This window comes from Pongo pygmaeus, chromosome 20 (genome assembly GCF_028885625.2).
Source record: "Pongo pygmaeus isolate AG05252 chromosome 20, NHGRI_mPonPyg2-v2.0_pri, whole genome shotgun sequence".
NCBI classification, from domain to species: domain Eukaryota; kingdom Metazoa; phylum Chordata; class Mammalia; order Primates; family Hominidae; genus Pongo; species Pongo pygmaeus.
In genome coordinates, this window is record NC_072393.2 from 40,231,854 (window position 1) to 40,246,510 (window position 14,657).

At 45.1% G+C, this 14,657-nt stretch overlaps 1 protein-coding gene across 2 annotated transcripts; it reads right to left on the reverse strand.

Moving 5' to 3' along the window:
• Positions 1–6,343: 6,343 nt before the first annotated feature.
• Positions 6,344–14,377, reverse strand: ZNF792 (zinc finger protein 792). Of its 2 annotated transcripts, XM_054465628.2 has the most exons (4): positions 13,684–14,377; positions 10,923–11,049; positions 10,221–10,343; positions 6,344–9,557 (listed from the first exon to the last, which is right to left on the reverse strand). In XM_054465628.2, the coding sequence occupies exons 1-4, from the start codon at positions 13,714–13,716 to the stop codon at positions 7,942–7,944; spliced, it is 1,899 nt and encodes a 632-aa protein (XP_054321603.2). In that variant the 5' UTR covers positions 13,717–14,377; the 3' UTR covers positions 6,344–7,941. The 2 variants fall into 2 exon arrangements, with proteins under 2 accessions (XP_054321603.2, XP_063513396.1); XM_063657326.1 differs by lacking the exon at positions 13,684–14,377 and having other exon boundaries at positions 10,221–10,327; positions 10,923–11,038.
• Positions 14,378–14,657: the final 280 nt, after the last annotated feature.

Here is a 14,657-nt window from a genome sequence, read left to right on the forward strand (position 1 = left end):
CTAATGATTACAGTAGCTCAATTTGTAATGGACAAAAACCAACATGTAGCTAATAGAAGAAAAGGTGGGAGTTCCAGAGGAAAGAGAGAAACAAGGAGGAAGAGGGACTATTTTTAAGAAATGGCCAAAACTACCCAAATTTGATGAAAGACTTTTTTTTTTATTTTAATGCACTATACAGATGTAAAAAGACATAAATATAAACACCCAAGAAGCTCAATGAGCTCCAAGAGGGATGAATTCAAAGAGACTCACGCTGAGGCACATTATAATCAAACTGTCAAAAGACAGAGACATAAAGAGAATACTGAAAGCAGCAAAAAAGAAGTGACTCATTACATTCAAGGGATACTCACTACGATTATCATATTTCTCATCAGAAACCTTAGAGGGCAGAAGGCAGAAGGCAGAAGGCAGAAGGCAGTGGGCTGACATGTTCAAAGTGTGCCATGAGAAGAAATAAGGATCTCTAGTAAAGGCAAATACCTGGGAAAAATTTAAAGTTCATATTATTGTAACTTTGGTTTGTACTCCACTTTTTGTTTTTTACGTGATTTAAGAGATGAATGCATTAAAAAAATATTAATCTATGTTTTTGGACACACAATATATAAAGAGGTTATTTTGTGACACTACTATCTAAAAGTGTTGGGGATGGAGTTGTATAGGATCAGAGTTTTTCTGTGTTATTAATGGTAAGCTGGTAAAAGTTCAAATCAGAGTATTACAAATCTAGGATGTGAAATGTAATCTCCATGGTAACCACAAAGAAAATAGTTATGGAATATACACAAAATGAAATGAGAATGAAATTAAAATGTTTCACATTTGAAAAATCAAACACACAAAAAGAGAGTAATATAGGAAATAAGGGACAAAAAAGTTAAAATCACATAGAAAATAAATAGCAGAATGACAGAAGTAAGTCCCTCCTTATCAGTAATTACTTTAAATATAACTGGATTAAATCCTCAGAGCAAAACACAGAAACTGGCAAAATGAGTTTAAAAACAAACAACAACAACAAGAAAACACCCATGATCCAACTATATGCTGTCTACAAAGTTTCACTTTAGATCCAAAGACAGAAATAGATTGAAAGTAAAAGAATGGGAAAAGATATTCCATGCAAATAGTAACCAAAAGAAAGCAGGGATGGACATACTGGTATCAAACAAAATAGACCTTAAATCAAAATGAGGTTCCATGAGACAAAGAGAGACATTACATATTAAGAAAAGATTCAAGACAGCAAGGACATATAACAATTATAAGCATTTATATACCTAATAACAGACCATCAAAATATGCGAAGCAAAAATGGACAGAATTAACAGAAGAAATAGACAGTTCTACAACAATAGTTAGAGACTTCAATAACTGATTCTCAATAATAAATAAAACAATCAGAAGACCAATAAGGAAATAGAGGGCTTGAACAATATAATAAGCTAATTAGATCTAACAGAAAATATATAGAATACACGATAACAACAGAATACACTTGCACATGGGATATTCTCCAAAATAGACCATGTTAGGCCATAAATTAAGGATCAATAGATTTAAAAAGATATACATCATATAAAATATCTTCCCTGATCACAAGAGGATAAAGTTAGGAAAACTTGAAAATTCACAAATTTGTAGAAAGTAAATGACACTCTTAAATAATGATTATATCAAAGAAATCACAAAGGAAATTATAAAATAGAGATGAAAGAAAATGAAAACAATATACAAAAACTTGTAGGATACAACAAAAGCAGTGCCTAAGTAGGAAATTTATAGCTATAAAGATTATATTAAAACAGAAGAAAGATCTCAAATCAAAAATCTAAATTTACAACTTAAAAAAACTTAAAAAAACTTTATAACTTAAGAAACTTAAGAACAACCAGCCAGGCGCAGTGGCTCATGCCTGTAATCCCAGCACTTTGGAAGGCCAAGGTGGGCAGATCATGAGGTCAGGAGTTCGAGACCAGCCTGACCAACATGGTGAAACCCTGTCTCTACTAAAAATACAAAAATTAGCCGGGCGTGGTGGCACGCACCTGTAATCCCAGCTACTCAGGAGGCTGAGGCAGGAGAATTGCTTGAACCTGGCAGGCGGAGGTTGCAGTGAGCTAAGATCGTGCCACTGCACGCCAGCCTGGCAAAAGAGCAAAGCTCTGTCTCAAAAACAAACAAAAAAAAACACTAAGCCAAAAAGTTAGCAGGAGGAAGGAAATAATAAAGATTAGAGCAAAGATAACTAGAGAATATAAAAGCAACAGAGAAAATCAACAAAACCAAAAGTTGGTTGTTAGAAAGGATTAACAAAACTTTAGTTAGAAATGACTAAAAAAAAAGACAGAAGATTCAAATTAATAAAATTAGAAATTAAAATAAAGACACTATGATAGAGTCTATATAAATAAGAAAAATTACAAGAGAGCTATGAACAATTGTATGCCAACAAATTGGTTGACCTAGAATGGATATATTCTGTGAAACACAAAATCTACCAAGACTGAATCATGAAAAACTAAAAGGCTGAGTACCATGGCTCATGCCAGTGATCCTAGCACTTTGGGAGACCAAGGCAGGAGGATGCTTAAGCCTAGGAGTTTGAAACTGGCCTGGGCAACATAGAGAGACCCTGTCTCTATAAAAATAAAAATTAGCTGGATATGATGATGCATGCCTGTAGTCCCAGCTACTCAGGAAGCTGAAGTGGGAGGATTGCTGAGCCCAGCAGGTTGAGGCTGCAGTGAGCCATGATCATGCCACTGCACTCCAGCCTGGGTGACAAAGCGAGACTCTTTCTCTCTCTTTCTCACTCTCTCTCTCGATGATGAAGAAGAAGAGGAAGAGGAAGGAGAGGAATAGGAAGAAGAATAAGAAGAGGAAGAAGAAAAAGAAAAGAAAAAAGAAAAGTTTGAATAGGCCTATCAACAGTAAAGATAGAGAATCAAAAACCTCTCAACAAGAACAACACAAAAGCCCTGACCTGACAGCTTATCTGGTGAATACTACTATACACTTAAAGAACTAACACCAATCCTTCTTAAACTTTTCCAAAAAACTGAAGGAGAGAACACTTGCTAACTCATTTTATGAAGCCAGAATTGCCCTGATGCCAAAGCCAGACAAACATAAGAAAACTACAGACCAATATCCCTTATGAACACTGATGCCAAAATCCTCAATCAAATATTAGCAAGCCAAATTAAGCATCATGTTAAAAGGATTATACACCATGTCCAAGTGGGATTTATTCCTAGAATGCAAGGATGGTTCAATGCATGAAAAACAATCAATATACTATTCCATATTAACAGAATAAAGGAAAAAAAACCAATCACCTCTTTTGATGCAGAAAAAGCATTTGACAAAAATTCAATACCATTTCATGTAAAAAAAACTCAAAAAATGAAATAAAAGGAAACTACGTCAACGTAATAAAAGCCATATATAAAAAACCCATAGCTAACATCATTCTCAATGGTGAAAAACCAAAAGCTTTCTGATCAGGAACAAGGCAAAGATGTCCTCTTTCTCTGTTTCTGTTCAACATGGTACTGGAAGTCCTAGCCAAAGTAATTACGGAAGAAAAGAAGTAAAAGGCAACCAAATTGGAAAGGAAGAAGTAAAATTATTTCTGATCACAGGTGATATTATATGTAGATAATTCTAAAGTTTTCACACACACACACACACAAAGACTGTTAAAATTAATAAATGAATTCAGCAAACTAGCAGGATAAAAAAAATCAACACAGAAAAATGACTTACATTTCCATACACTAGCAATGAACAATCTGAAAAGGAAATCATGAAAACAGTTCCATTTACATTAGCATCAAAAGTAATAGAATGCTTAGGAATTAACCAAGAAGGTGAAAACTTGTACAATGAAACTACAAAACACTCCTGAAAGAAAACAAAGACATAAATAAATGGAATGAAATTCCATATTCACAGACTGAGTAACTTAATATTATTAAGATGTCAATAACACCCAAATTGATCTATAGATTTAGTGGAATCCCTACTAAAATCCCAATAATATCTTGTGCAGAAATATAAAGATCCATTCTAAAATTAATATGGAATCTCAAGGGATCCTGAACAGCCAAAAGAATATTGCAAAAGAACAAAGTTGAAGGTCTCACACTTCCTAATTTTAAAGCTTACTACAAAGCTACAGTAATCAAAACAGCATGAAACTGGTGTAAGGACAGACATACACACCAATAGAATACAATGGAGCTCAGAAGTAAACCCTCACATACATGCTCAAATGATTTTTGACAGGGGTGCCAAGACCAACCAATGGGGAAAAGACAGTCTTTTGAACAAATGGTGTTAGGAAAATGGGATATCCACACGCAAAACAATGAAGCTGGACCCTTACCTAACACCATATACAAAAATTAACTCCAAAAAGTGACTCAAAATGAATCAAAGACCTAGACGTAGGAGCTAAAACTATAAAAACTCTTAGAGACATAGGTGGCATGGTTCCTTAGATATGACACCAAAGGCAAAGACACCAAAAGAAAACATAGACAAATTGAACCTCATGAAAATTTAAAATTTTCTGATCAAAGGACACTGTGAACAGAGTAAAAAGGTCCACAGAATGGGAGAAAATATCTGATAAGGGATTAGTACCCAGAATATACAGAAAAGTTGTAAAACTCAACAACAAAATAACTCAATTCAAAAATGGAGATAAGAAGCCGGGCACAGTGGCTCATGCCTGTAATCCCAGCACTTTGGGAGGCCGAGGTGGGTGGATCGCGAGGTCAGGAGATCGAGACCATCCTGGCTAACACAGTGAAACCCCGTCTCTACCAAAAATACAAAAAATTAGCCGGGCGTGGTGGCAGACGCCTGTAGTCCCTGCTACTTGGGAGGCTGAGGCAGGAGAATGGCATGAACCCAGGAGGCGGAGCTTGCAGTGAGCCGAGATTGTGCCACTGCACTCCAGCCTCGGCAACAGAGCGAGACTCTGTCTCAGAAAAAAAAAAAAAAAAAAAAATTGGAGATAAGGAGGGATGAGTGAAAAAAAAAATGGAGAAAATACTTGAATAGAAATTTCTCCAAAGATAAATGGCCAGTAAGCACATGAAATGATACTTAAAGTCACAAATCATTAGGGAAAGCATATCAAATGAGATACTACTTCACACCCATTAGAATGGCTACCACCAAAAAAAAACAAAAACAAGTGCTGGTGAGGATGTAGAAAAACAATTTGGTTTTTTTTTTTGAGATGGAGTCTTGCTCTGCTGCCCAGGCTGCAGTGCAGTGGCACGATCTCGACTCACTGCAAGCTCCACCTTCTGGGTTCACGCCATTCTCCTGCCTCAGCCTCCCGAGCAGCTGAGACTACAGGTGCCCACCACCACGCCCAGCTAATTTTTTGTATTTTTAGAAGAGACGGGGTTTCACCATGTTAACCAGGATGGTCTCGATCTCCTGACCTCATGACCCCGCCCGCCTCAGCCTCCCAAAGTGTTGGGATTACAGGCGTGAGCCACCGCACCCGGCCCTGAAAAATTTAAAACTTTGTTTATTGTTGGTAAGAATGTGAAAGGGTGCAGCTCTGTGGAAAACAGTGTATGTCAGGTCCTCAAAAAACTAAAAATAGATTTACTATATCATCTAGTAATTCTACTTCTGAGCATATACCCAACAGAGTTGAAAGTAGGGTCTTGAAGAGATATTTGTTGTGCACTCATGTTTGGAGCAGCATTACTCGCAATAGGCAAAAGGTGGAGGCAACCCAAGCATCCATTGACACGTGATAGATAAGCAAAATGCAGCACATACAAGGAAATACTAATCCCCTAAAAAGGAAATTCTGACATATGCTCCAACATTGATGAACCTTGAGGATATTATGCTAAGTGTGAAATAAGCTGGCCATAAAAAGACAAATACTTATTATTCTACTTATATGAGGTACCTAGAGTGGTCAGATTCATACAGACAGAAAGTAGAATGGTGGTTTTGAGGGGCTGGAGAAGGGAAAATGGGAAATTATTGCTTGACAGGTACAGAATTTCAGTTTTGCAAGATTGAAGAGTTCTGGAGACAAATGGTGGTGATGGTTGCATAACAATACGAATCTACTTAATACCATTGAAGTATACACTAAAAATGGTTAGGATAGTAAATTTGATGTTAAGTATATTTCATCAGATTTTAACATTTTTAAATAAACCATAAAAAACTATGGTGCACTCACCCAGTATAGCACTACTCAGTAGTAAAAGGAATGAACTATATATGCACACAGGATGGATGATTCTCAAGATAATTATGCTGCATGAAAGAAACCAGACCAAAAGAGAGTATAAATACTTTATGATTCCAATTGTGTTAATTCTAGAAAAGGCAAACAAATCTAAAGTAAAAAATGTAAATCAACGGTTTCCTGGGGAAGGCAAGGAGGGACTGTCAAGGGGCATGAGGTAGCTTTGCAGGTGATGGATACGTTCATTATCATGATTATGGTATTGGTTCCCTGAGTGTACATAATGTATGTACAAAACTTACCAAATATGAATAATTATTGCATGACAATTACATATCAACAAAGCATTAAAAGAAACCGTTGCACATAAAAATCCAACCTCCCATTCATTTTAGAAATCCAATTTGGCAACCCTATATTGACTCTGCCATCTCTTTCTTCTTGCCTTGGGAGCAAAGAATGACTGGCTATGTCATAGATACTACAGTCCCTACAGTATAGGATCTGCTTTTTCTCAGTCCCTATTTTCCTACTAGCACAGCACTGGCCTTGAGATGCACAGCACAGAGATGGTAATCCACAAAACCAAAACCTTTAGATTATTTGCTCTGCCAGTAACATTAGTCATAGGACAGAGGTCTGAGGTCCTGAGAACTTCTGCAAACCCTGAATCGTGCACAGTCACATTCAAGGGAGCATTCACAGATGCACCTTTAGCACAGGTCCATTTCTGCTGGTTTGCTATAATCTCGCCTACTCCCTATTAATCACGTCCAGTTGTTTCTGTACAAATTATGGTCCCAGCTGGGCCTGGTATGTCTTACAGTTAAGAGATACCTGCCTAATGCTGAACTTCAGGGCATATGGCTCCTTGGCAGGTGCTAAACAGCATCTGCTTTACAGTGTTGGGGAATATAGGGCACCCCCTGGGAATAAGGGACCCAATTCATGCTGTTCCCACATGCACTGGAGGTTGTCACAACTGCCCCCTCCTCAGGGTAAAAATTCATGCCATTCAGACAATATTATACCCATAAATTCCTACAATTTTTCCTAGGAGGCCTTGGTGGCAATGCAAATGAGGTCAAATCTGGATTGACAGTTGTTCTCTGCCATCCTCCTGTCCACTCCAAGATAATCTGGAGACCCCTTCAGTTTGGTAGATCTTAACCCTGTTCTTGAACGACCCTACACAGTGATCAGAACATGGAAGATTAAAGGCGGCTTTATCATAAGGCCGTTATCATCGCATGAACCAGGGCAATGCACAGGAGATAAGTTGTTCTGCAGAGTAACATGAAGGCTGGACAAATCCTTCACAGGCATAACATGAGACCCACAATGTCCCAGAAAAAGGGAAACCTTCTCTAGAACAAGCTGTTGGCAAAACCCTACTCAGGTCTTCACAGCCAAAAGTTGGTCATGTCCACAGCTAAACCAGCCATACAGGGCAGGAGTGACATCGTCCCATGACTTCAGACTACTCCTAATTCCCTTTAGGGATTGGAAAGAGAGAGGAGAGGTCTGCCTTCCCTGAGCACAGTGGAGTGGTGGACACACTCTTTGGAGAGCTGCAGTGTGTGGTGCTGACATGGCTTCTATCACAACCCCAGCAGTGAAAAAACGCTGATAAAATCCACGGTAAGATAATTTAACTTGTCTCCAGAAAGCTTCCAACACAGCTAGCATTCCTAGGGAAACTCCCCAGGGTGGGTACTTGGATAAACAAGTTTCAGCTTGTAGTTGACAACGCCCTCATAAGATCTGTTCTCAGAGCTTATCTCTGGTGTGTGCTGTGAACAGGGAAGGAGCACATTCTCCATGCTCCTTTCTCTGGTGTGAATCTTCTGATGCCGAATGAGGGTAGGCCTTTGGTTGAAGGCTTTCCCACATTCGCTGCATTCATAGGGCCTATCTGGTTTGTGAACTTTTAGGTGCTGCCTCAGATTGGACCTCTGCCTGAAGGTTTTCCCACATTCGCTGCACTCATAAGGCCGCTCGCCGGTGTGAAGTCTCCGGTGGTTATTGAGGCTGGAGCTTTGGTTAAAGAATTTCCCACATTCACTGCACTGGTAAGGCCGTTCGCCAGTGTGAAGTCTCCGGTGGCTATTGAGGCTGGAGCTCTGGCTAAATAACTTCCCACATTCATTGCATTCATAAGGCCGCTCACCAGTGTGAACTCGCTGATGTTTCATGAGGTCAGAGCTTCGGCTGAAGGCTTTCCCACACTCGCCGCACCCGTGAGGCCGCTCGCCAGTGTGAACTATCTGATGTTGAATGAGGCTGGCGATGTGGCTGAAGAATTTCCCACATTCGTTACACTTGTAAGGTCTTTCTCCAGTGTGAACTCTCCAATGTTTAATTAGGCTGGAGTTGCAGTTGAAAGATTTCCCACATTCACTGCACTCATGGGCACTTCTGCCCGTATGAACCCTCTTATGATGAATAAGGTTGGAACGCTGGCTGAAGAACTTCCCACAGTCGCTGCACTCATATGGCTTTTCACCAGTGTGAACCCTCTTATGCTGAATGAGGTTGGAGCTTCGGCTGAAGAATTTCCCACAGTCACCACACACGTGAGGGCTTTCACCAGTGTGAACCCTGCGATGTTTAACAAGGCTGGAGTGCTGGCTGAAGAATTTCCCACATTCACAGCACTCATACGGTTTTCCTCTATTGTGAACTTTCTGGTGTTGAGTGAGGTCAGCGGCGTAACTGAAGAAGATTCCACATTTGCTGCATTCATAAGGCCTTTCTCTGCTGTGGATTCTCTGGTGCTGAACAAGAGTGGATTTGTCATTGAAGGCATCCCTAGATTCACAGCACTTGTTATGCCTTAGTGCAATGTGAAAATCCACCACACCTTCGGTGGCCTTGTGCGGCTCCCCATTGCTGGGAGCGATCTCATGCTGCAGAAACCCTGCTGTGGCCACAAAGTCCTTCCCACCCTCCCTGCAGGTGGAAAGCTGATCTGATGTGTGGTCTCCGCAGGTCTTTACAGGGGAAACCTGGCCCTCCTCCCTTCTGATAGGGTTGTGTACGTTCTGTTGCACCTGTTTCTGGGGAAGGTTTGCACTGAACTCAGAGGCTTTCACATATGCCTCACACACAAATGGTTTCTGCCTGGGATGTGTTGTCTGGTGTTCAGCCAAATGCAAAATGTCTTTCAAACGTAGGCCACATATGTCACAGGGGCAGGTCTTCTGGGGGCACAGAGTTGCCTCGGGACTCCTGTCCTGTGCCACTCCTTCTACAGAAACATTATGCTCAGAAGGTAAGTCCTTGCCCTCTGTTCCATGGCAAAAATCTGAAAGCAAAGAAATGCTGGTGAAGTTCATATAAATTTTAATAGAAGGAAAGAGCCCCATCACCTATGCTTGGCTGACCCTAGAATAAGCCCATGGAATTGTTGGCAACACAAGAAGGCTCAGGTCAGGGTAAGGAATAATCTGCTCTGCCATACTGTGCCTAGCCAGGTCACAAAATACAGGAGGCCTTATCAGGACCAGGGACACAAGGATGGGGGACAGTATTGGGCAGAGAGGCAGGGTCTCCCACTCACTTCTCTTTAAAGGCCTTTTGGCAGGGCTTGGGCTGCTGGTAACCTGTGAGGGCTATGCAGTGAGAAGATCTAGACCCAGCAAAACCTGCAACTGAGTAGCTGGTGTTCAAGCACATCAAGGAAAAGCACGTATCTCACAACATATTAAGTGTAGGCCGGTGTTGGAAAGTGCCACAGAGGAAGCTGAAAGAGAGAAACGGAGGCCAGAAAAGTGGGGCACAGCCAAGGGGCCCAACTCAGAATAGTAATGACAAGTAGATAATGTGTCAAGCATGGGGAAGGAAAAGCAGAGACGTGGTCTGGCTACTGGCATTGGTATCAAATGATGATGAATACGAGAGAAGATGCTGGTATGATGTAAACACAGTGGTGATGTCACATCCTCCCCTAGCTCCCATCGCTGCTTACCAGAGCCAGGCCTGCCATAAGCCCCTCTGGCCATGGCTGAAGTCATATCCACACTGTCAGGCACCCAGGGCTCTTTCCCCATCTCCAACTGGGAAACGATGTGGGACCTGAAAGATATAAGTCCTAAGGGAAAGACAGAATGGATCAGTGGCCAGCACCTGCCCAGTTGAACTACCCCATGATAGACTACAGGACAGGAAACTCCGTATGACACAGGGACATTGGGTGGTCACGGCAAGCAGTAACCACATCAGTGATTGGAATTCCTGGCACAGTCAGGCTTAGGAAATATTAGCAAGAGGAAAGGCACAGAATCTAAACCACAGAACTGTCAGATCTGGATAATCACCCAGGAGGGAATGGCCAAGTCAGAGGGAGTCATGCAGCTAACCGCAAGACCCCTCATGCCTGGAGCTTTCCTGCAAGGCTTCAGGCAGCAGGTGTGGGGGCCGCCGAGGGAGAGGAGGGAACAATGCACGTAGCTCAGCCCCAGAAGCCACAACACACTTACCAGGAAAGTGGGGATGGAAGTGCCAGCGGTCTGGCTGTGGGAAGGAAAGAGCTGTTTCTTGGGCAAAGGGGACAGGCAAGTGGGGATGGAAGTGCCAGCGGTCTGGCTGTGGGAAGGAAAGAGCTGTTTCTTGGGCAAAGGGGACAGGCAGAGAGGAGCTCAGGACACCGGGGTAGGGGTGACAGCCTTACCCAGCGAGGCTATAAGTGCAAAGTTTTCCAGCATCACATCGCAGTACAGGAGTCTCTGAGCCTCATCGAGGAGCACCCACTCCTCCTGGGAGAAGTAAATGGTCACGTCCTCAAAGGTCACGCAGCCCTGCCATGATGGGGACAGTTCGTTCCATGATCAGTCTCTGTCCTTGGGACTCCCTACCCATCCCCTGCTCACTCTCCTCCCCAGCTCCACAGCTCCAGGAGGTAGCAGGCCCTGGTTCTGTGGGCGCCTCATGTGACCACTGTGTCAGCCCGCAGCAGCAACAGGCAGGGCGCAGAGAGGTACTCTCTAAGCTCTGGGCCTAAAGTCCAGGGCCCAGCTCCCTCTTCTGCCAGCCTCTTCCCCTAGTGTCACCAACGTCATGCTTCTCAGACACAAATGTGGGCTTCTCCTTTAAACCCCAGTCCAGAGCCCTGGGGTGAACAGCTCACACTCCCTCCCACGTGCATTTCACTCTTTGGACTGCACCACCCTCACAGCTCCAGACCTTCACCACGGCCTCCCACTGCCACTGCTACCCTCTCCCCATCCTGGCCCCTATCCTAGCCATCTCCATGGGCTCCCATGTGTCACTCTGCACATGGCATCCAGAGAGTGCCTGGCAAACACAACCACCATCCCAGCCTGCCCCAGACCTTTGATGGCCTCCACTGCCAAGGGCAACACCCAGGTAAGGGGGAGAGGGAGCGTTCCACCCTTGCCTTGGAGCCCCCTACCTCCCCTGGCCTGGCTTCAACCTAAGCCACCCACGGCACACATGGGTGTCACTTACCCTTGGCCTTCTTTGTTGCACATTCTGACCCTGTCATCACTCACACTCATTAAAAAAAAAAAAAAAAAAAGCCAACCCCAATCCCTCTGGCCATCCTACCCCCACCCACCTAAGGCCAGCAACTCTGCCAGCTGACCCCTCTTGCCCCAAGCTAATTCCCCAGCCTGAGGACAAACCCTATCAAAGGTCACCACAAAAGCCTGGTGAGAACATAGGTGAGTGTGTAAGCACCAGCCCAGGCCTCACTGCAATATTACCTACTCTACTGCTAAGCCTCAGCATCCATCTCATTCATGTCTACACTCTTTGGGATGATCTGGCCACCTGCCAGACCCTCTGATACACCCACATAGCCCACCATGACCACTACTGTTCCTCACCTGTCTTTATGATGCCAAACAAGCCACAGTCCCCAAGCAAGAACCCTGCTCTCAGTTTTCCAGCCCCACCTTCCTCTTTTTTTTTTAACATCATTGTCACCATGACCTGAAGTTTCACCTCCTAAATCTGACACACAGCTACGCTCCCGTCCACACACCAGATGTCACATTTTGGATGTTTCTAACTGTTGAAATAAACAAAGACCAATGAAATGAGAAAAGCCAAGGCTACTTACTCAAAGCTCACTATAGCAAGAGAGACTCAATGCAAGCCGGGAGTGGGAGAGTTTTATAGCAAAAGAAAAGGAAGGCTTCAGGCGTGCCCTGGTTGGAGGCTCCTGTTCGTAGGTGGGTGAACTAGAAATGGGCATCCTATGTGATTGGTTAGGGTGCATATCTGCCTTTCTCTGGTTGTTCTTAAATCAGAAGCAGGAGCAAAAATTAGGAAAGCTGTCTGTTATTAATCAAACCTTGGCCATTTGGGACTGCTCATTACAGAAGTTATTGTTTTAACTTCCTGGATTGTCAGTCCAGATAGCAATCTGGCTTCCTGTGGGTCTGACAGACAGCAGGCTGGCTTCCTGCTGTATGGGTTGTTTATTGTAGATAAGGGGGTTGGTTTCCTGGGCAGGTTCTGGGGCAGAATTCTTTTTGTATACATGATCTGGCCATTGTTCAAATGAATATCCAGTCTCTCATAACCTTAACAACTCCCTCAGAACACTCTAACTGTGTGTTTAGCTGCCCACTCTTCAACTCCATTTGGGGGTCTCTGGGACATCACAGGCTCAACCTGGCCAAAACCTAACTTCTACTGCTTCCATGGAAAATTCCTCCTACAACCAACTTCTCAGTTCATAAAGCTGGATTCATCAAACCAAAAACCATGGATTCTTCCCTCCTCTTTCTCACCCTCCACATCGGAAAATTTGGTCAGCTTGACTTAAAAGACATCAAGTTCCCAATCACTTCCTCTACCTCCAGTCCCCACTCTGGTCCGGCCAGCAGCAGCACTGGCCTGGGCTATTCCGTTAGGCTACTCCTTGGCATCCCTGCTTGCGGCTCAGTCCACATTCAGTTCTCCACTGTGCATCCACAGGGAGCCTGTTAAGACCTGAGTCACAGCATCTTCCTCCTCTGCCCTAAACCTTCCAACACCCTCAGAACAGAGGCCCAGCTCTCCAGCCTGCCGTTCTGGGCTGTCTTCAGCCCACCTGCTCTCTGGTTCCAGCAGACATAATATTAATAACAGTGACCTGGGTGGGGTTCCTTGAACACTCCCAACTCAGTCTCCACACTGTGCCCCACCCCACCCCCCAAGCTTTTGCGCATGCTGGTTCCTGTGCCTACAAAGCCCTTTCTCCCTTCATCCCATTACATTTCAGCAACGGAAGCCACTTTATATAAACCCTGACCTGATTCAGGATCCTAGCTGGGAGCGACTCCCTTCCAGGGTCCCCTGACTCAAAAGCAAGGAAATGGGAAAGGCGAAAAGTCCTAGAACAAAGCCATCTTTTGCGTCTCAACACCGGGAACAGAAGCATGGGGGGCTGACAGCGAAGGGCCTAACGTCCAAGCACTCACCTGCGCGGGGTCCCGCAGCGCCGCCGCCGCCATCGGAGTCTGTGGTCAGAGCAGGGCCCCACGGTGAGGCGACCACGGGGCGGGGGGAGGGGGTCTCGCAGGCTGAGGCTACCACCCACCTGGCCGTGCCCCAGGCGAGGTGTGACCCCGGGCTGAGGGTCGCACTCCTAGCCTCAGTCTCCCCCGTGCAAAATGCGCACGGGGCCCGGGGCGCAGGCTCTGGCGGCGCTGAGAGCGCGCAGCCCCGCCGGGTACCCCAGTTGCAAGGGGTCACGGCTGGTGCAAAGGCGCGGAGGGGGTCCCGGCCTCACTGTCCCCCGCGCGGTCCGGGAAAGCCGGCGCGGCAGCTTCACGGGCGCAGCCCCACCCGCCCCGCCCCCAACCCGGGGTCCCCAGCTCCTGGGGACTCAGCCTCCCCGCCGGGAAATGACCTGCGAGGCTGCAGTGCAGGAAGTTCCGGCCCCCACCGAGGCGGCCGGGAGAGTCGCCATCTCCCGTACTGTCACTGGCCTGGCGCCAGCCGCTGGTGCACAGGCAGGGCCTAGGGATCGCGAGTTTCTGCCCAGCCTCTCGTCAGGCTGGGGGTCCAGGACGGGAAGGAGAGCGGATCTCGTCGGGGCTCCACCGCCGCAGCCTGCAGCCCTCAGGCCTTCCCCTTAAAGGGGCCGCTCCCGAGCCTGCGGCCGTCCGCGCTAAACCCCGCCCACCCTCGGAGGTCCAGGAGGAGAGGCCCAGTGCTCTTCCTGCGCGTGTGGGCATCGGCCAGCCGCTTCACCCCTAAGGGACCTAAATTCACACTGGAAAATGGGGATAGTACCCAATGGGCGGGGTCTTTGCATTGTAATATTAAATGTCGCTCTGATTCAGGGCTTCTCAAACCAGCAACATCAGCATCACCTGGGGACTGGCTGAAAATGCAAGTTCTGAAAATGCAACAACTTAAATCTAAGGACTCAGAAATTCTGGGGATGGGA